The following is a 20,742-nucleotide window of genomic DNA, read 5'->3' as shown; positions in this document are numbered from 1 at the left end:
CGACTTCAACCTGGCTTACTCACATGGTTGGAATCGATTATTTACGTTAATATTTTCCTTTATTTATATTATGGATGGCTAAATATTATCGTGGAATTGATCAAATAGTACATGGCATATAAGTCTTTTGTGCCTAAATCATCGCAAATTGCAGCAAAATACAGATGAACCGCACAGTGAAATTTTGCAAATCGTTGCTTTTCTCTCTTTGCAAATCAGCGCAAGCGAACGTCACTTCTCTCTCTTCTCTCGCAAATCCGTCCGTCTTAATTACTGTAATAAGGAAATCACCTTCAAACGAACACAACTTCAGAGAAGAAGAATTAAAGATTGAAATTTTTCAATCTTATTTGGAATGGTATATTTTTAATAATCCTGGAATGCTAGCCAATAAATAAAAATAAAAATCCATTTCTACAAACAAAAATTAATTTCAACTAAGTCATTGTATTTTAATAACACGTGAAGTTTACTTTTCACGTATAGAATCAATTACAAGTAATTAAAATGCATACAAAAGCATGATAATTATCTGGGATGAAGCATGATAATTTCTCACATAGACAGGTATCTCCAAATATATGTACTATTTTTTTACTACTAAAAATTTTCATATTTTTTCGTAGAATAAAATGGAATAATTGAAAGGAGGACTATTTACTCTGATTGATAATCTTAGTGGATAACAAGGTTAGGAAACTAATTCAATTTTACAATAATGAATGTTATGTTTACATATATGAGTTGAACACCATTTTTATTCTAAATTATTTATTTTGTTTTATGTTAACTACCCTAATCCTTATACTTTAATTGATTTCTCTCCATTAACATGATACAACAAAATTCATTTGTTGCATAACATAAAATTTATGCATGAAGTTATTAGTATTTATTTAAAATTTTATTATACATTATATATTTTTATTGTGTCATTAGTACATAACGTTATTACTCTTATTTTGATAGTTTTTTAGAACAAATTAAATTATGAATAATGTGTTCTATAAAGAATTCGAGAGACTTCTTCAAAAATAAAGCATTATACCACATCAAAATAAACTCAATTTTTACATATTATTTTTTTAATTACATATGTACAAAATTTACTTTTTATAAATCACATGAAAACAAAAAGATATCTTCAATATCAATCTTTAATTAGTCTTCTAAATATACAAGAATTTAAAAATTTATAAGACTTTAAGTTAGTAATTTGTTCTTTTTTTTTTAGAACGTGTAATAAAACATAAACATTTATTTTATATATTAACGTCTTACTCAACTTATTTATATAGTTAACTTATAATCCATTACAAATATTATATATTTTAGAGTAACATGGAAGGATTATTAGATAAGGAAACCTAGAAGTTATTGTCAATGAATGATCGTGCTTTGTTTTAAAGCCTAGGAATTTTTATAAATAAAAAAAGCACGAACATTATGAATGGAGTTCATTGAACTATTATTTGGTGTTTTTCGTCATATTAGGAGGAATTTAAATAACTTAGATAATGGTTTCCTAAGCATGGGTTGTCTACTCCATTGATTGTGTTTTCTCCAATATTTTTCCTGCATTTATAAGAGACTCCTTATGTTTATGATTATTTATACTTTGTCGTGTGTAGAAGATGTTTTATGAATTCATATTTTTTTATATTAATTTAATCAATTTACAAATATTTTTAGCTTGCATAATATATAAATATTTAAAAATTATTGACATAGGCACGATAACATTCGTGTTTCTATTAATAATAATAAAAAAGTACTTCTAATAACAATATTAATATTAATACTAATAATAATAATAAGTATAATAATAATCATTCATTAATAGTGATAATAATAATATTAAATCGAATAATAATATCAGTACAACTAATAATACTAATACTAATACTAATAATAATAATAATAATAGTAATAATTTATACTTCTAATACTAAATATTTATTAATATTAATACTAATAATAATAAAAACATACCAATAGTGAATGATTTTTGTAAATAAAAAAGATGGTTAAAGTATTTAATGAGTGATATTGTCATAATTCAAGAAAAGTAGTAGGATGAATGATATTTTCATAAATAAAAAAGGTAATAAGGGTATTTAGTGAGCGATATTGCCATAAATCAAGAAAGTTCGTAGAAATATTTAAGTCAATTGGCTAGTAGTTTGGACGCATAATAACATAAAGAAATAGTTGGGTAAATTTCATAGTAGTCAACTTTCTTTATATTATAATAGATACATAATGACTTTCTAAAGTAATATATATATATATATATATATATATATATATATATATATATATATATATATATATATATATATATATATTCAAAAGTTTTACTTAAATTTATGAATTAAATTTATGTTTAGTCATTCAATGGTAAAGTTCATGAAAATATTCAGCTTGATCAATAGTAGTAATTTTTTCTTAGTATTATTATTAGTAATAATTTTATGGGTAGAAAATATGATTAATAAATTGTGATAAGTTAAACAAAAAAATTATGGTATGCTTAAATAGTAGATAATTATAGTGATTTCAAAGGAATAGGTCCAAATTCCTGAGAACATATTTTTACAAAAAAATTTAAGGTTTTATAAAAAAATAAAAAATAAAAATAAAATAATAATAATAATAAAAAAAGAGAAAAAGGAGAAGCTAACAAAAAAGATTTCTTTCGATGATTAAAATAATGGATTAAAATAATAATAAAATAAAAAAAATAAAAAAAAAATAAAAAGAATAATAATTAAAAAAAGTCATTTATGGCCTATTAAATAACAAGGGGAGGGGGATTCTAAAGAAAGGTTCTAGAGAAGGAGAAATAAAATTAGAAAGAAAAGAGTGTAGGAAGGAATTTATAAAGTAGAGATTCTAAAAGGATTTTGGGAACAAACTTAAATCAAGAAAAGAATTCTAGAAAAGAGGTAAGGGTAACCTTTCTAGGTTTTTACATTAGTGATCTAATATTGTTGTATATTTATGCATGTTTTGAATTTTTGTGTGAATATGTGATTTTGTATTGAATTTGTGAAATCCACACTCTAGAGTTTCTCAATGAATATTGTTTATGAAAAATCCATGTGACGTTGTATTGAATCTTTGAATAAGAAATTCATGAAAACTAGTTGAGGAATACTTTGACTAAGGAAAGACCTAGTACTTTAATTGTCCATTGAGTCGCAAGTATCTTTCCTAAAAGTCTACTCAACGAGTTTTCAACTTTTTCTTATGGAACATATTATTATATATTGTTAAATTATTATGCAATATACTTAGTTGGTATGAAAATCTGTGATGAATTCATTTTGTTATGTTGCATAGGAATTGATGAATCTGAACATGGTATGAGTCTCGTAGAGAGATTTTGTAGTGGCATGGTACTCGTGTACACGTTAATGTTGAGAAAGATGTGTTATGTAGTGAGAGTGGTAGGAGGTCCTAGCCTATGTTCAGTTGTGATCATAGGTGTTGACAAACTTACCTTGTGGATGACATGATATATTGTATTTGGCCATGATTTTTGTTGTATGAGGAGTGGAGGTCATCACAACAAGTGCACGACCACCCGAGACTTCCATCAACGTTCTATCCAAATAATAGAGTCTAGTATAACCATTTGCATCTCACATGAATTTTATTGTGAATGAGTTATGTGTAGTAATAGTGCTATGCCTTCTTTTGAAAAGTCTTTTACATGGTAGCTCACCCTTACTTGTTTGTGTTTGTGTTGACAAATTATATTTGTGTGATGTCATATAACATGTGTGTTATATGGGAGTAGATGCGGGAATAACGTTGGATCCAATGCAAGTGAAGAGAGAAGCAGAAGAATAGTATAGAAGAGTTTGAGCTGTTTTTATGAGTGTTAATGTGAGATTTGAAAGAAATATGTATCTTCAGTGTGAACTTCTTTATATTCCTCATGGATGACTGTATAAATTTTACAATATTTATATTATCTATGAAATGTCTAGTGTGAGAATTTGGAATGTTATAGACATTAAATTGAAATTTGTCCCTGTTCCAAATTTTCATATACTTTGGTTTCCAAACTTTAAAAATTGATGAATATAGTCTTTTTAACTTAGTTACGGTAAATTTTTTTGACGTGTCAAATGCATTTCCCAACTAACATTGAAGCGATAATGTTTAAACATTCTAAATAACTTAAATGATAGCATAAAATACATTTCACACATACAAAGAAAAATATAACAATTACGTTTAAATGACTATATTAATTTATCTTTAAAGTTTGAGAACCAAAATGTATCAAAATTTTGACATAGACAAATTTCAATTTTGATTGAAAGTTCAAGGATTAAAAAATAGTTAATCCTAGATTTATTTAAATTTTAAGACCAGCTAAAAAATTTCCTATATTATTTAGGTTTAATTGATTCGGAGGTCCCTATTTGTGCAGTTTTGTGTCAAGTAGGTCCCTGTATTTTGAAGTAACTCAATTTAGTCCCTAATTATGAAAAATTGAACCAATAAAGTCTGTGCCGTTAAATTCTGTGAAGGGCGTCAAAATTGTTGCCTGGTGGTTAGGTGAGGTGGCATTTGAAAACACGTAGCACATAAATAGTTTAATAGGTGGACTTAAATTATTTTTTTAGTTTCAGAAGCACATGGTTTAAATTAAGGTACCGTTATGAAATTGGGGAAATCAAATTAAAAGGTATTAGCTTGAGAAATTGGGTGTGTGCGAAATTGGGGAAATAGGGTTCGTGGGTTAGTCGTTCTGGTCCGCAATTGGGGAACATTGGGTTTTAGTGTGAAATTAGGCTTAGAAAAAGTTTCGTTTTATGAAATTATCTTCATCTATCGGTGGTTTCGCGTAGAAAGCTTTGGCGAAGTTCGTCGCAAGTGAAGCACGTGTTGAGGTTAGTATATTGGTGGTTTTTCGAGAATGTTGCATGGTTAGTATATCGTTGTTACTTTTAATGTGGTCCCCCATGTTTGAAGTGGTGATGTGGTCCCCCATGTTTGAAGTTCTGTGGGAGTGTGTTTTTGAAGCATGTTATGTTAAAGTTGTGTTGCAACGTGGTCCCCCATCTTTGTTTCTTGTGCTTTTAATTTTGTTTAAGTTTTGTTGTCGTTGGTGTTGGTGTGTATAATTGAAGCATGTTTTGTTAAAGGTTTTCTATATATAAGTCATACACTTTCTCTGTTGTGGTTTTATAGGATAAATATTGATATAATTTGAAATAATTTTAGTTTTCGTTGGCCTTGTTATTATTTTATAGGATAAATATTGTTGTTGTGTTGAACATGGAGGATCATTTTGAAGTTGTTTTCCACCATGGAGGGAAGTTCTTGAATGATGGGCCACTTAAGTATGAGGGGGAAAGTACAACTTTGTCTTTTGACCCAGACATGTGGAGCTACTTCCTTGCTTGCCTCGATTCTTCATAGTTTTGGTAGTTCTCATCACAGATCTCTGTCCACAGTGGCAAATCGGTGAAGAAACTATAGGGTTTTCCTTCCGCCTGCATGTCGACGAAGAGCAAGAGTACTCCTTCGACATCCTCTTCCAAGAAGAACGACTACAACCTTGATCACCACCAGACCCATCCCCCTCGCAAATAATACTGAACCAACACCCTTCGAAGAAGAACGAGTACAAGACCCTTTTCACACCCTTTTCAATTAGGGATTTTGAGCTTCAGCTGAGGGATTTAATGAAATCCAAACAAAGTTTATGTCCCACGTGCTTGTCAAAGTAAAAAATTATTTAAGTCCACCTATTAAACTATTTATGTGCCACGTGTTTTCAAATGTCACCTCACCTAGCCACCAGGCAACAATTTTGATGTCGTTCACAGAATTTAACGGCACAAATTTTATTGCTTCAATTTTTCATAATTAGAGACCAAATTGAGCTACTTCAAAATACAGGGACCTACTTGACACAAAACTGCACAAATAGGGACCTCCGCATCAATTAAACCTATTATTTAAAGACCAAACATTGAAAGAATTACTATTTCAAACACGAGGAAATGGAAAAATGGTAGCACATGAAGTGTTGAATACAAAACATTGGGTGAGAAACCTTTATTAACATACGTGGGAATAACAATTTCAATTAATATCAATTAAAAATAATTTCACCAGTCAATTAACAAAATTGTTTGATAAAGAAAATTATGACTAATTATAAATGAGAAGCAAGGTTGAAACAAACAACAACAAAAAAAGAGACAAAAAACTATTTCCACATTTTTTGTGATTTGAATAGATTGAAAGTTTGTCGACTATCTCAAAAACCAATTACACATTATTGTGTGTTTTTGGATATTCCCTCGTATCTTAATGAATAAAGAGACAAAAAAAATGTTCTTTTATCTTCGACAAAAGTTGAATATAAAACATTGATTAGTACCTCTTCTGAATTGACTTGATTACAATCATTGTTGAAAGATTTGTGGACATTACTTCATAAACCTACATTACTATATTATGGCAATAAAACAACCTTACACATTGCACCTCATCTAGTATTTCATGAAAATTCTAAACACACAAGATGAATTGCCACTTATTTATGATAAGATTCAAAATGGTTCAATCGCAACTAAAGATATACCTTTAATTGAACAACTTGTCAATGTGTTTGCAAAACACTAAAAAGTGAAGTTTTCTCTATGAACTGCAAGTTGAGAGTTTTTTTATGACTTTTCAATTTAAGAAAAAGTGTTAGAAAATTAATTATATTCCAGGATTATTGAGAGAAAATATTATTATAATTATCTTTACTAGAATAACTTATTTGTAGGAATATTCTTGTAGTATTATAGGAACATAATAATGTAACTATAAGGATAAAATAACATAATTATAAATACCCTCTCTAAATACTCTGTCTTATATATATTTATGATATTTTCATTCAATTATACACAAGACATAATTAATTTTATTTGTGTTCTTTATATAGAGTTAGTTTATATATAAATATTTTTTTAAATTTTCTTATTAATTTTTTTTTACTTTTTAAAAATAAAACTAAATTATGAAAAAATTTATTTTAAAAAATACTTATAGAAAATTGTATCCACGATCCTCTAATCCAAAATCATTCATTAAAAAGAAAGTCCTTTATCTACTATTAGCATAATTGTTCTAATCTGAAATCACTTGTCTACAAATAAATTAGACATATATGCTAGTTTATCTAAAAGGTGCTTCAGCAATGCATTAAACTATTTTGTTTCATGTGTTTACTTGTAACAAAATATCTCTATTATCAAATTAAAATTCAACATTAAATCACAGTTTTAAAAATAAATTCAAACAAGTTAAGCAGATGAATTTATGTCTTCACCGAAGTTTTGTTTTAACAGATTACTTATTCCACATATGATTAAAATTAATTTCTTAAATTAAAAGTTTAATGAATAAAACTATATTTTTAAATTAAACAGAGTTTAAAGGGGTAAAGTTCAATGAGATAAGAATATTATATAATTTCTACTAAGTTTCGCATTCTGTCAAAAAGCTGGAATAGCTCAGTTGGTTAGAGCGTGTGGCTGTTAACCACAAGGTCGGAGGTTCAAGCCCTCCTTCTAGCGTTCTGAAATTTTTTCATGCTATTTTTTATTATTCATTTTATGCTGTCTTTTTTTTTGTTATTTTATTCATATTATGCATTTTTTTATTCTTTTTAAGCCTCTTTATTTTATTCAGACAATTTTCAACCCGCCATTTTTGTTAAAAAAAATTAATATTACCAGTGATTATTTTTGGTCTTCTAACTTTATTATTTGTAAATTGTAGTGCATATTCAATATTCAATAATCCAGTTTATCAAAACGAAATTGTTTGAATGAATATTCCTTAATTAATTGTTTCAAATTTCTTCGTTCTTCGAATATCATTTTCCCATATTAAGTTCTATGCTTGCACACCTTTCACCTTTTTCATTTCCATTGTACTTTTGCTTCAAAAACTCTCAAATTTCATGAGCTGTTTTATGTGTCATTATACTTATCAACATAGTGGATGATACTGTAGCAAATAGGGTTGTAGTTGCTTTGCCTTTATCTGCTTCCTCTCTTTGTGGGTTTTGATTGAGGAGAACGATACTTTGACATCAAAAATTCACTTTTTCTTCAGATCATTTTACCTTTATAGTGAATTTTCAAATGTTTTTCTTTTAATCTAAACAGCCATTGGATATGATAGACTTAAAACTTTGTCCACACCTTCAACAACTTCTCATAGCTAACAAACATCATGGTAGGCTTCCATTCTAACAACCAAAGGTGATAATGTTTACTTTGAAACATAACCAATAAACCTCCTAAAAATTAATTCAAATCACATATATTTAGGATGCCAGAAAACCAAATTATAAAATGTTTAGAATATAATGCAATTTACATTCAACTCATTAACAAATCTGTCAATATAGACCAAAATGGATGAACTGATACATTTTTGCCTCATGAAATCAAGGGATTGAAGTAAATCCTGATAATTTTGCAGGACTGAAAAAGTGAACATTTACACAACAATTGCAATAGCAAAATTGATCACCTGGTGTGGTGTATGAAATATGGATTCAGACCTTATGACATGGCTCTGCTATTAATATGAGCTGCAATAAGGGTTCCAATATTCCCCTCAAGAACATAGTTCAGGTCTGGCATCTCAATGCCTGTCTTTACATCATGTACTAACTTGTACGGATGAAAAACGTACCTCCTAGTTTCTTCTTGCCATGGACTCACAATGTTGTCCTTCTGTATACTTTTTATGCTTGCAACTTCTTGTTCCCTTGCTACCACTAGAAGTTTGGCTTTAAGTCTGTTTAGTGCTTTCATCTTATTTGCAAAGTGACTTCTCTCACCTCCACAAAGAAACCACAAAATGTAATCAAGTAAAATCTCCATTTACATGCTTATCAAATTTTTCAATTTGAAAGTAAGGGAAACTGATTTGGTAGTAATTTAGTTCTACCAGTATTGGAATGTGGTCAAAAAGCAAATAATGAGTGAACAAAATTAATTTCTATCTACATTAAAGTCATTATGAATTCTGTTAAATTATGCTTAAGATGCAGCAAAGCGTCTGTTATGCTTCTTTTCTTTCACTTCTATTTCATATATCTAAAATCCACAATTACCATGTCCACATGAAGCGTAATAAATTTTGTAAACTATGACCTCTTTTATAACCGAGTAATCAAGACCAGGACAAGTTTAAAATCATTGAAAAAAAATACAAAAACAACATCAGTTAGAACTTATAATTTACACATTGTTTGATAGGAACCGTTTAGCACAACAAACAAGGCAGAAAAAAGCAAAAGGAAAGAAAATCCTGAGACTTCCAAATCAGATTGAGACATATAGATGTGAAGTGACCAGATGTCATAATAATATGAACTATGTGGCACACAAGATACTGGTTCGTAGACTTTACCAATCTTTCACAATACTAGTTTAATATGAGAAAGGTATATTAGTTTTCTCTTTCAATTTTCAGCTATCGACAGCTTTTTCCAAAAGAGAATCCTTATCCATCCTTCATGAGTTATGGTCTGGTAATGGTAACTAACCAAGTAAGGCCAAAATGAAGAACTTCTCTAGCAATTAAAGTACCTATGATAACTATGCTTAAAATTCACTTCTTTACATGGTACTAGAATCATGGGTTCAAGCCTATTCTAAAGAAATTTGTTGCTTGTTGAACTTATCGTGTTTATAGTATATAAGTGGGTGCAAACCTCATCTTACAAGCTGATTTTGTAGGATTGAATTAAGTATAAACTGATTTTAATATTTGTTTCTCTTTAACATAGCAAAGAGAGCAAGAAACCACATTGTAGTAGGGTGAGTTTTATGCTAACAATTTCTCCTAAAAAATATTAGTGTAGCAAGCAATTCTCTGCATATTATATGCATAGTTAAATATGAGACCATATGGCTCTATCAGTTCCCAACTTTTAATCATGAATGTTGGCGTGTAACCTAATTTGATCAGGTGTTAATCCTAGTAAGATAAAGGAAAGACCCAACAAAAAAAACAGGTCAAAGGAGTATGTTTGTTTATGTAGAAATCTTCAGTAGACTAACATATCGTCAAAAGCCAAAAAAAGGAGAAAAAATAGCACAACCTATAGGACATATTGCAATTTCATTATCATATTCTGGAACATACTTGAATATATATAATGATAGAAGAAAAGGAACTAAAACTGCGAAGCAAACATCTGAAACACAAACATATGCATACCAGAGGATTGGACACTTATGCCAGTAGGTAAATGCTGAATGCAAACTGAAAGATCTGTTTGTCTCTTGTTTTCTCCTTGAATAGACGGAGATGAGATAATCAAATCTTCAGAATTAATTTCAAGATCACAAGCATTATTCTCAAAGAACATGGGAATAACATCTACAGTTGCTGAGCAAGCCTGCAAATTTTTTAATTAGCAAAAATAGTTACTTCATCAAATTCTAATAATTATTTCATAATATATATATAAGTTCATTCTATGATTGTTCTAATATAGCCCAGTTCACTATAGTAATCATCGGTCAATCCTCATCATAGAAACTCAAGAAAGGTCACAGTGATCACAACTTTGGTATACTTTCCTTGATATTTCATCAAATCCAGAATCCAACATGAATTTTTACAAGCCTTTTGAAATGCTGTTTCCACAATATATTACAGTTATAATGTATAGATATAGCATAATATAATATCTTCTACTACGCATGGATAATTATGATTATTTCGATGTATTATGTTAAAAATTTATATTGATAGTTTTTCCTATACTGTTCATGCATGCGCAATAAACCTAATGGTGATGTCTATGTAAAGTATTCATAGAATTAGAATCATTATGAAGTGGAGTAGAGATTAATACTCTGTAACAGGAATTAGAAGAATTTTCTTCTCAAAAAGAGTTTTTCTATAATGTAATTCAATATGCAATAAACAAAGTATACAAGAAAGGAAAATCAGTTTGCAATTACATAGGAAGAACGGAAATGTTCACACCTCGAGCGGAGAAGACTCATTTGAAGAACCTCTTATCAAGTTGTGAGCTCCTTTTTCCCCTGAAAGATAACCATATGCACGCTCAAACTCAAACTCTATAGTTGCAGAATTAATTCCTCCATTCTTGAACAGACACTTGTCAACAATCCTTCCTTCATAACCTTGTCTTTTAGCCCATCCAAGATACATACTTAGGAGCTGTTCTGCCCAGAGCTTGATTTACACAAAAAGTAGGCCAAGGACAACAGAAATAATTTACATAAATAGTTTAAGAAGAAAAAAAAACTAGAACATAAAGCAAACGATCAGAAACTGTTTTACAAAGTGTAGATGAAATATGTGTTTATTATATGTACAACACTGAAAAAATTGGTTATTTCTTCACATGAGTGAGGTTTTGCCAAATAACCATAAGTCTAATTAAATGAAACTTATTTGTACTCATTACTGCTCCAAGAATGAAGCAATACTAAAACTTTGAAACTAGAAACTTTAAAATTTTAAAGTGAAAGAACCAGATTTACAGATGAAATTTCATTTCCATAGAAATAAGTAGGAACTTATGACTGATACAGCTACACAATGGCAAGTTCAAAATTCTACTTCTTTGCAAGAGGTAAACGAAAGATGATATTTAACATCCTTATGCTTTCAAACTATATTATATTTCAAAACAACTGCTGGACTGAAGAATCAATTTTAGAATGCATCATAAACAGGATTAAGTTTTACTAATATAATAGCATACAATAACCAGATTCATAAGTTATAGTTTAAAAAACATAATCATATTGAAGTTCAAACATTACATATCAAACCTTTGGATGGATGTCATCAAGTGAAGCTTTTATAACCAAGCATGCTCCGGCCATATCAAATGGACCCTTAAGAAGCTTAGAAATCTCATACTGATCTAGAATATCACTAACACCCAATGATGCTTCATAGGCTTGTTTATAAAGCCCATAATCAATAGCATTCATCTCAGCCAACTGATTGATCAACTTTGCTTCCTCTAACTGGAGGACAAACAACAAGGAATCATATTTTTTCAAATAAGAAAAAAATAAAATAAAATAGTATGGCCTATTTTATTTGTTTTAGTGGTGTTAGCAAAGGTGTATTTTGAGCCGTATGACCAGGAAAGCCACAATTTTCAACTGTTAGCAAATTCTGGCCAACCTTCGCAAAATAGTGATTTCCCAAGTTATACATATGGTATATCATTTTAAGAAGTATGGTGGATCTGAGACAGAAAGAGGATTAACTATACAACAGAAGTTTACAGTAGCTAGAGCTTAGAGGTAATATAATTCTGGTTTAATGAAAGATGCCATGCACAAACACAGGGCAATCTTTGAGCTTTACAGAACAGTGGTCGGAGTAAAGATCATAATCAAAATTATGTTCTAAATAGAAGTGTTCTTTGGACATTTCTTTCTTCAGTGTAATTGCTGCATTTCATTTTATTTTTCTGTTAGTGTATCAAAGTCCCCACATACCATTAGTTAAATGGCCTACACAATTATTATTTCATACCAAACCAATCAAAATTTATATAGAATTGAAGACAAATAATACTGTGAAAATTCAGATGAAACTGATGGAAACAGACCATCACCTTGTATTTCATGTCCTTTAAGGAATCAACTACCTTGGCACTGTTAGCCAACTTGACAAGGACGTCATTGGACTTAGCTGGATCATCCCACATATCAAAATCACGCACCATTTCTTCCTGTTTAATCTTAGTTGCTTCTTCAATTTCTAAGGCTGTCGAAGTGAATGTTTCAGCGCGAAGAACTGCATCTTCAATTTTCCTTTTTAGAGAAAACAAACCTGATCATATTTGAATGGTTATTATGACTGATGAAGATAATAAGTGAAAGAAGAACTAGTCACCTGCAGCTAATATAACAGACTATCCTATTGTGAATCATTAAGTTATATCCACTTCACTTAAAAGATTTGCAGAAGAGTCATTAAACTATCAAGAATCTTCAATCAGCTTAAAATTTGCTCTGAGGGTTGACGACAAAGAAGAAATCAAACGAATATTTCTACATGATAAAAGTCACATTCATGGCATCAAATTTAGAAAGGTGAAAATAGATATGCACGATCCATTAAGAATAATAGATGCAATGCAACTAACTAGCATGAAGTATATATGATAACTACAGGGAGAAACATTCTTCAAACAAAGTCTTAATTGACAGAGATAACATTTATTACATAAAAAGAAAACAAAATCATCCCAAAGTGTTCCATTTAAGTAAATCGAAGCATTACCCCTTAACCATTGCCCATAAGGCATGGGTAACCAGCTATACCCTTGTAGATAATGAAAAAGTTTTTGCAGTTTCTCTATTTTTATCATACCATGTAACCCAACTACTCAGTTATCTAAATAGGTTACATGGTAAGAGGTATCCCAGAGACATTTTCCATAATCAGATGAGTGGATCGTTTATCACACAGGCACTGTTCTTTAGCTCTTATCTGCATGTTCTGTTGAAATTAGATACACAAAAAGGTATTGAACCTAACAAGCTTGAAACTCCACTATCTGTGACATCGGTTAAAACATCTATTGGAAATCACAATCATGTTATCATCATAAAAATCTTATATCAACATACCAACCACCACCCCAAAATAAAAAGGTTCCCGACTGAAAACGCACTCCGTCAAATTCAAATTAAGGGTGATATTTTTTCAAGACTTGTATCCAAGAATACCTCTTCAAGCCTCACTCCTCGACTTTCCACCATCCCATTTCACCCCTACAAGCAAAAGGGCAATCACAAACATAAATAGTAACAAGAGCCACATCCACAATGATTGAACCGCCAAAGGTACTTTAGCACATACAAAAAAAAAACATAAGCATAAACCAAAAGCAGAACGTGTTCTAACACACAAAAAAAGATAGCATTTTGAAACAGACCCACTTGATTGTAGATGTCCTTGTTGTTGGCCATGGAACTATTACAAGCTCTAATTCTGAGAGAACATTGAAACAGGTGAACATTCGGCTTCTTCTTTCCCAGGGAAGAGCGCCATTTAGAGCTGAAAGAAGATGCAACTTCATGAACCGTTCTTGTGGGAAAAGCATGTTCAGACACCATAGTAGCCATAACCATTGAGCGGATGAAGATGGGAAAAAATGTAAAAGGGTGAAGAAGGCCTTGTTTTGTTTTCCGGTGAAGTGAATGGTGCTATGTTCGAAAGCTCCCACGACCGTTTTTGTGTTGTGTTGTGTTGTGTTGTGAAAGGAGCAAAACTGAAACGACCGTAACTTTGTTCCACATATTGCCTTATCTTGAAAGCGGAAATCAATGTGAAATAAGACAAGTACACTACTTCACACCCACAACAGTTTCGCGTTTATAATTTTGTCACGCATCCTAGATAAAATAATTAATTTAGTCACCATTCTAAAAATATTATTAATGTGACAAATTAATCTTCATTTTTAATCACTTTTTATTTGTTTTTTTTCTATTCAATACAAAATACAATTTATAAAATAATTTATTTTTTATAGCAAATAAGAATATAAATATAATCTTTACGAAAGTTGACATTCATAATCTTTAAACAACTTTCGAGAAGTTTGTTACAAACCTTAGGGTGCTCATAGATATACATGTCAATTCAAGCATGCACATGGTAGAAAATATGAAAAAAAATATATTGAATTATGTATTAAAATATTTTGTAGTTTTCGAAACAATAGGATGTGATGAAAATAATAAAATAATGTTTTAAAGTTGATAAACTTACTGTCAATACTTTTACAAGATTAACACCTTATTAATACGGACGCAAAATATTTTATGAATTCAGTTCAACAAATTCCTCTTCTTTAAAATTAGATAAAATATCAATAACAAACAATTTAATAGACTTGAAACTAAAGAAATATTTATCGATGTTATAACATAATAACATCAGAGTATCGAGTATTGTAATGTTAAGGTAATTTAATAATATAAATAAAATTAGATAAACATGTTTTATTATTTAAGACACTCATTATTTTTTAAAATGTTTTTTTTTAGTTTTCTTTCCTTTTTTTTTAAGATTTTTTATTTTGAGTTAGACATCGTATTTAAGAGATCACAAGAGTGAGTTCTTCATTCTTTACCAAGTTCTGTTATAAAATAAGTAAGTTTATGCTCATTTTTCTTTAATTCTTATTTTAAGACTTATACATCTAAAATTTCTCACATGTGTCACTTGATATCTTTTTCTAGCTTCTTGTTGATTAGTGGTCCTAAGGGTTCATTCTGATCAAAATTTCATAATTTGTAGGCAATTCTAGAGTTCTTTAAGCTGAGGTAAGGATAGTGTGCTTCATAGAGCTTTTGTAGCTTTCTAAACAAGTAAGAGAAGCTAAACTTGTCTTTAATTTTAATCTAGAAACTCTGAGTTTAGGTAATGATTTGTGTGTAGTGAAATTACGTTTAATTTGATGAGTTATTGTGATGTGAAATGGTTTTGATCATTGAATGAGCTATTGATAAAGATTTGGTAATTTGTATGATGACATGTTTGTTGATCTATGGTGATTTTTGATGAATGATGGTATGAATGACTTGTATTTGGTTGTATTGTTTGGATCATGTGAGGTTGTTGTGTTGGAGTATAATTCTAGTGATGAAAAATGATTTGGTTTTGAGGTTAGTGAATAGATAGATCTTATGTTTGGTTTTGGGTCAAATAAGAGGTTTTGATAGCTGAAATTTTGAATTACAAATTGAATGGGAAAAACTAAGGTTTAAGGTTTGTTTTGTAATACCCAAATATTTTAAAGGGTATTACTGATAGTAGAGACTAAATTAATTCGATATCTCATATAAACAATCAAACTTTATTTCAATTACTCCAAAGTACAATACCAAACTTACAAACTTTAAACAATATAGTATTCACCGTTGACATTTCAACTTTTAAATTTTACACAACATAATCTTCCCAATACAAATTTATTCTTTTTACAAAAATCCATGAAAGGTTTTCCCCGCATCTCTCTCATCTCTAAGCTTTTTCAACCACATCTGTAACATTACCTAATCACATATAACATGAGTTATATGATCATAGCATAAACAAATAAGGGTAAGCCAACCATATCAAATCAATCATTAAACTTGTAATAAGCATAGTTTAATCATTTATTTCTACAATTACTCAAATATTATTACCCCGATGTCATTAATTCATCATTATCAAAATCATCTTCCTCAATTTCATAAACCTTACAATTTATACTATGCTTACTCACGAAGCCTTATGGTCAGACCGCTCTCTGCCTGCTTCCTTAAGCCTCACCTGTATACTATGTTTTACTCTTTGAAGCCTTATGGTCAGACCGCTCTCTGCCTGCTTCTATAAAACTTATGAACCACATATTTATGTCAAAGCCTTATGGTCAGACCACTTGCTGCCTGCTTTCATTAACCTCAGGTGTTACTTTGTTCATACCAAGCTCTCATGGTATAACCGAACATACTACTTCCCGTAGGAAACATCATTTCATAAGCAATAATTTCTTATATCCACTCCAACATTTCATCACATCAACATTTCATACTCTCTTATCCACTCCAACATTTCATCAAATCAACAATTCATAACCTCTTCTCCACATAACTCAATCATGTTCATTCTCTAATCATAATTTGACAATAACCTATTTTGGTGTCAATAAATTAAACATATCGCCAGCTATCATACTTCATATTATAAACTCATTTTTGACCATAACGAGTATAACTCAACATATTTTCACCAATTAAAGATTCATAGATCAGCCAAAACATTTCATCATATCTTAGCCACTACGTATTAAAGTCTGAACTCAATGTAACGATAAATAAAATATATATGAAGTTTTTACCATGATAACTTTATGCATCTCCAATTAACTTATTTTATTTTAATTTCATCCTATTAGAGATCTTTCTTTACCCCAATTGGTCACCGGAGAGGGCCCAGATGTCTGAACGCATCAAACTCACCTTCGACGCCAACACATATGACTAGTCACAACTGACTGGACCAGGCCAGGGCTGCTCTATGATCAGGGATGTGCCAACTCAGGTTTTTAAGGTTCCTCTATCCTACCAACAAAGGGAGGCTTTCAATAATTAACAATTTATTTATTTAAATTATCTACCTTGTTCGCTTATGCTCTAAATCTAAAATGCCTAATTTTAATATTTTTACTTCCTCTTACAACAACCTTAAATAGTATCACTACATCTATTTAATACTCATATACAAGTTATTACAGAATCCTTACTCCAGACCTTCCAACAAGATCAATTTCAGCCAAGAAACTCATTCATTATAGAATTCATACAAGATAACAATTACCCATAATAAGATATTACTATACATGGTCATAGAAGAATACAATATTTGACAATCATAAGAATAATCTTAATATAAAAATTCATGGGAAACAAGAAGTTGAATCTGGCAGAGCCGGTTAGACAACTTCTAATCCATCCCAAAATACAATATAATTAAATAACAAGAACAATACATGTCTGGGGAAATAAGAAGTTGAATCTGGCAGAGCCGGTTAGACAACTTCTAATCCTTCCAAAAATGCAATAAAATAAATAAGTAAAGCAATAAATAGTTTGGGGAAACAAGAAATTGAATCTGGCAGAGCCGGTTAGACAACTTCTAATCCTTCCAAAAGTGCAATAAAATAAATAACTGAAGCAATAGAAAGTTTGGGGAAACAAGAAATTGAATCTGGCAGAGCCGGTTAGACAATTTCTAATCCTTCCAAAATACAATAAAATTAAATAAGGAAAACAATAGAATGTTTGGGGAAACAAGAAATTGAATCTGGCAGAGCCGGTTAGACAATTTCTAATCCTTCCAAAATACAAAAAAATAAACAACTAATAACATACAAGTGGCATAACATAATCAACATTACATTTTACAACTATCACACTTGGATATCAACACAAAGCATACTCTCATTTAAAATTTAAGATCATACAGAAACAAAATACTCCATATTCACGATATAAGATCAGAAAAGAAAAATATAGCATATCCAAGACTCAAGATAATACAAAAGAAATACTCAAAGTTAGCTCCCCTTACCTCTACTACAGACTTAATCCCCTCGTCCTCTGAAAACTTCCAGAATATCCCCTTTGCAAAAAAATTGAAATTCTTCCAACTCTCTTCTCTCAAAAATTTTCTAAGTTCTTTGGTGTAAATTTTCAGCCTCCCCCCCTTGGCTATTTATAGTAAAAAAAATTTACTATTCATTTTTACTATTCATTTTAACTATTCATTTTTTTATTCATTTTACTATTACAAAAATAATTTTTTATTTGCAAATTGATAAATTCTGATCTCAAAGCTACGTGGAACACTTATCCTTTCCAAAAATATTTTTATTTTTTTTTTATTTTTTTTTACTATTCACTTTTTACTATTCACCTTTTACTATTCACAATTTACTATTCATTTTTTTTTTTAACTTACAAATATTTTTCAAGGATCTTACATGTTTTATGGTTATTTTAAACTTGTTTAAATATTTAGTTAAGCTAAATTTGAGGTAGATTGGGTTAATGGTTGGTAGATTAAGTTTTATGTTGTTTTTGGACCATGGTTAGAGGCTTTTACAAGTGAAAATCTAAATTGAAGGTTCTATGAAGAAAGTGAAGGTTTGGAGTGTCTTTTTGGATTAATTGTGACTTGTCTAAAGATAACTGTCAATACCTAATTTCGTCCGGGTAAATATAATTCATCACAAAAATAAATAAAAAAAAACATAAAAAAAAACCAAAATGAAAAATACTATTTATTTTACTTTTTGCACCCCCAAATTTTCTTTTAAACACTTAATCCAATGGCCCAAAATAATCTCACTTTTTTTACTTCCTCACCACCCATCTTTTCTTATCACACCCCATTCTCCACATCACCATCCACCTCACCCTCCACATCATCTACCTTTTTCATTTACTTTTTCCACATCATTTCCATATTAATTTTATATATCAACTTTTCTAATTATTGCACTTACATTTTTTAATTATATCTTCTCCATCAACATTTTTTATTATCCATTTTTCTCCACATTATTTCTCCACCCACTTTTTATATTATTTCTTTCACTTATTTTCCACATTAACTTTTACTATTCACTATATTTTATTTTACCTACTTTCTCCACCAACTTTTTATATTATTTCTTTCACTTAATTTCCACACCTAATTTCTCCACCAACTTTTTATATTATTTTTTTTCACTTATTTTCCACATTAACTTTTACTATTCACTATATTTTATTTCACCTAATTTTTCCACAAACTTTGATATTATTTCTTTCACTTATTTTCCACATTAACTTTTTCTATTCATCTTTTTTTTATTATATTTTATTTCATCTAAATTTTCCACCAACTTATTATATTATTTTTATTCATCAACTTTCTTCATCCTTAACTCTATAAATACCTACATTCTCTTCACTTCACACACACAAAAAAATTACATAATACTCATCTCTTCTCTCTCAAAACCTCTTCATTCCATCCCAAAACTCTACTTCATTTTTCTCTCACATTTTACTATTTCCTAATCCCTCTATACACAGTAAATCCCATACCACATTTCTACTATAAATTCATCTTCTTCGCCATCAACCTATCTCTCCTTACAACTTATTACAAGCAAAGTTTTGCTTCATCTTTCAAATCTTCAACGAGGTACACATTTTCTTTTCATTCTATTTATATGCATTTTGATCATATTTTTTAAATTTATCCAATTTTCTACCACAATTTTATCTTATGTTTTTTTTTCTTTCACAATTTTATGTCATAGACATTTCAACTCGTCTCTCTTCTTAATAAAAAGAAAACTAAAATATAAAAATTAAAGATAAAAAGAAAAATACAAAATAAAAAAATTAAAAATTACAAAAATATGTTTTAAAGGTTTAGGCACATGTGTGATCGCACGCATCGTCCTTGTGCCAAAAACCTTTTCTCTTTCTTCAAAATCCCAAAAATATGTTTTAAAGGTTTAGGCACATGTGTGATCGCACGCATCGTCCTTGTGCCAAAAACCTTTTCTCTTTCTTCAAAAAAATGTCAAAAATACATTTCAAAGGTTTAAGCACATGTGTGATCGCACGCATCGTCCTTGTGCTAAAAACCTTTTCTCTCTTTTAAATAAAATTACAAAAATATGTTTTAAAGGTTTAGGCACATGTGTGATCGCACGCATCGTCCTTGTGCTAAAAACCTTTTCATTCTCCTAAATAAAAGATACCAAAAAAATATAAAATCTTCAAAAACTAAAAAACATCTATTTTTCAAACTACAAACAATATCGCCTTGATAGAACTACGTGATCCTTGATTCTCCATCAAAAATGGAGATACGTAGGAGCAAGGCCAGTCCTTGTCAGGTTCATTTCCCCAAAAATCCAAATTTATTCATAATCAATTAAACAAATTTTCAAACAATTTCCAAACAAATTTCTCAAACAGTTTTCAAAAGAACTACATAACCCTGATTTCTCATTTTTTATGAGAATATGTAGGAGCAAAGTCAATCCTTGTCGGGCACAAAAAACTAAAAAATATATTTTGTTTCTTTAGAGTTTTATTTTAGGGGATAGTTAAACATTTTGAA

General features: G+C 29.7%; 1 protein-coding gene and 1 non-coding gene across 2 annotated transcripts; one reads left to right on the top strand and one right to left on the bottom strand.

Annotated features, from left to right (window-relative positions):
- Positions 1-7,527: 7,527 nt before the first annotated feature.
- On the top strand, positions 7,528-7,601 carry TRNAN-GUU (transfer RNA asparagine (anticodon GUU)). Its single transcript has one exon. It is a non-coding gene; the product is annotated as a tRNA-Asn (tRNA).
- Positions 7,602-8,372: 771 nt separating this feature from the next.
- LOC108326659 (peptide chain release factor PrfB3, chloroplastic) lies at positions 8,373-14,363 on the bottom strand. Its single transcript, XM_017560268.2, has 6 exons — positions 13,997-14,363; positions 12,668-12,885; positions 11,865-12,065; positions 11,047-11,259; positions 10,270-10,450; positions 8,373-8,881 (listed from the first exon to the last, which is right to left on the bottom strand). Exons 1-6 carry the CDS (start codon positions 14,190-14,192, stop codon positions 8,601-8,603), a joined length of 1,290 nt encoding a protein of 429 aa, XP_017415757.1. The 5' UTR covers positions 14,193-14,363; the 3' UTR covers positions 8,373-8,600.
- Positions 14,364-20,742: the final 6,379 nt, after the last annotated feature.

This window comes from Vigna angularis, chromosome 3 (genome assembly GCF_016808095.1).
Source record: "Vigna angularis cultivar LongXiaoDou No.4 chromosome 3, ASM1680809v1, whole genome shotgun sequence".
NCBI lineage: Eukaryota > Viridiplantae > Streptophyta > Magnoliopsida > Fabales > Fabaceae > Vigna > Vigna angularis.
Note: the sequence above shows the minus strand (reverse complement) of the source record. Positions and strands in the feature narration are given on the sequence as shown.

What these genes read in the sequence shown, in the direction of transcription:
- LOC108326659 (XM_017560268.2), bottom strand. Translation starts at nt 14,192, where the DNA reads ATGGTTATGGCTACTATGGTGTCTGAACATGCTTTTCCCACAAGAACG. An exon ending in TTGATGACATCCATCCAAAG is followed by an intron (nt 11,260 to 11,864) that starts GTTTGATATGTA and finishes GTGTAAATCAAG; the next exon opens with CTCTGGGCAGAACAGCTCCT. An exon ending in CATAAGTGTCCAATCCTCTG is followed by an intron (nt 8,882 to 10,269) that starts GTATGCATATGT and finishes TTCTTTGTGGAG; the next exon opens with GTGAGAGAAGTCACTTTGCA.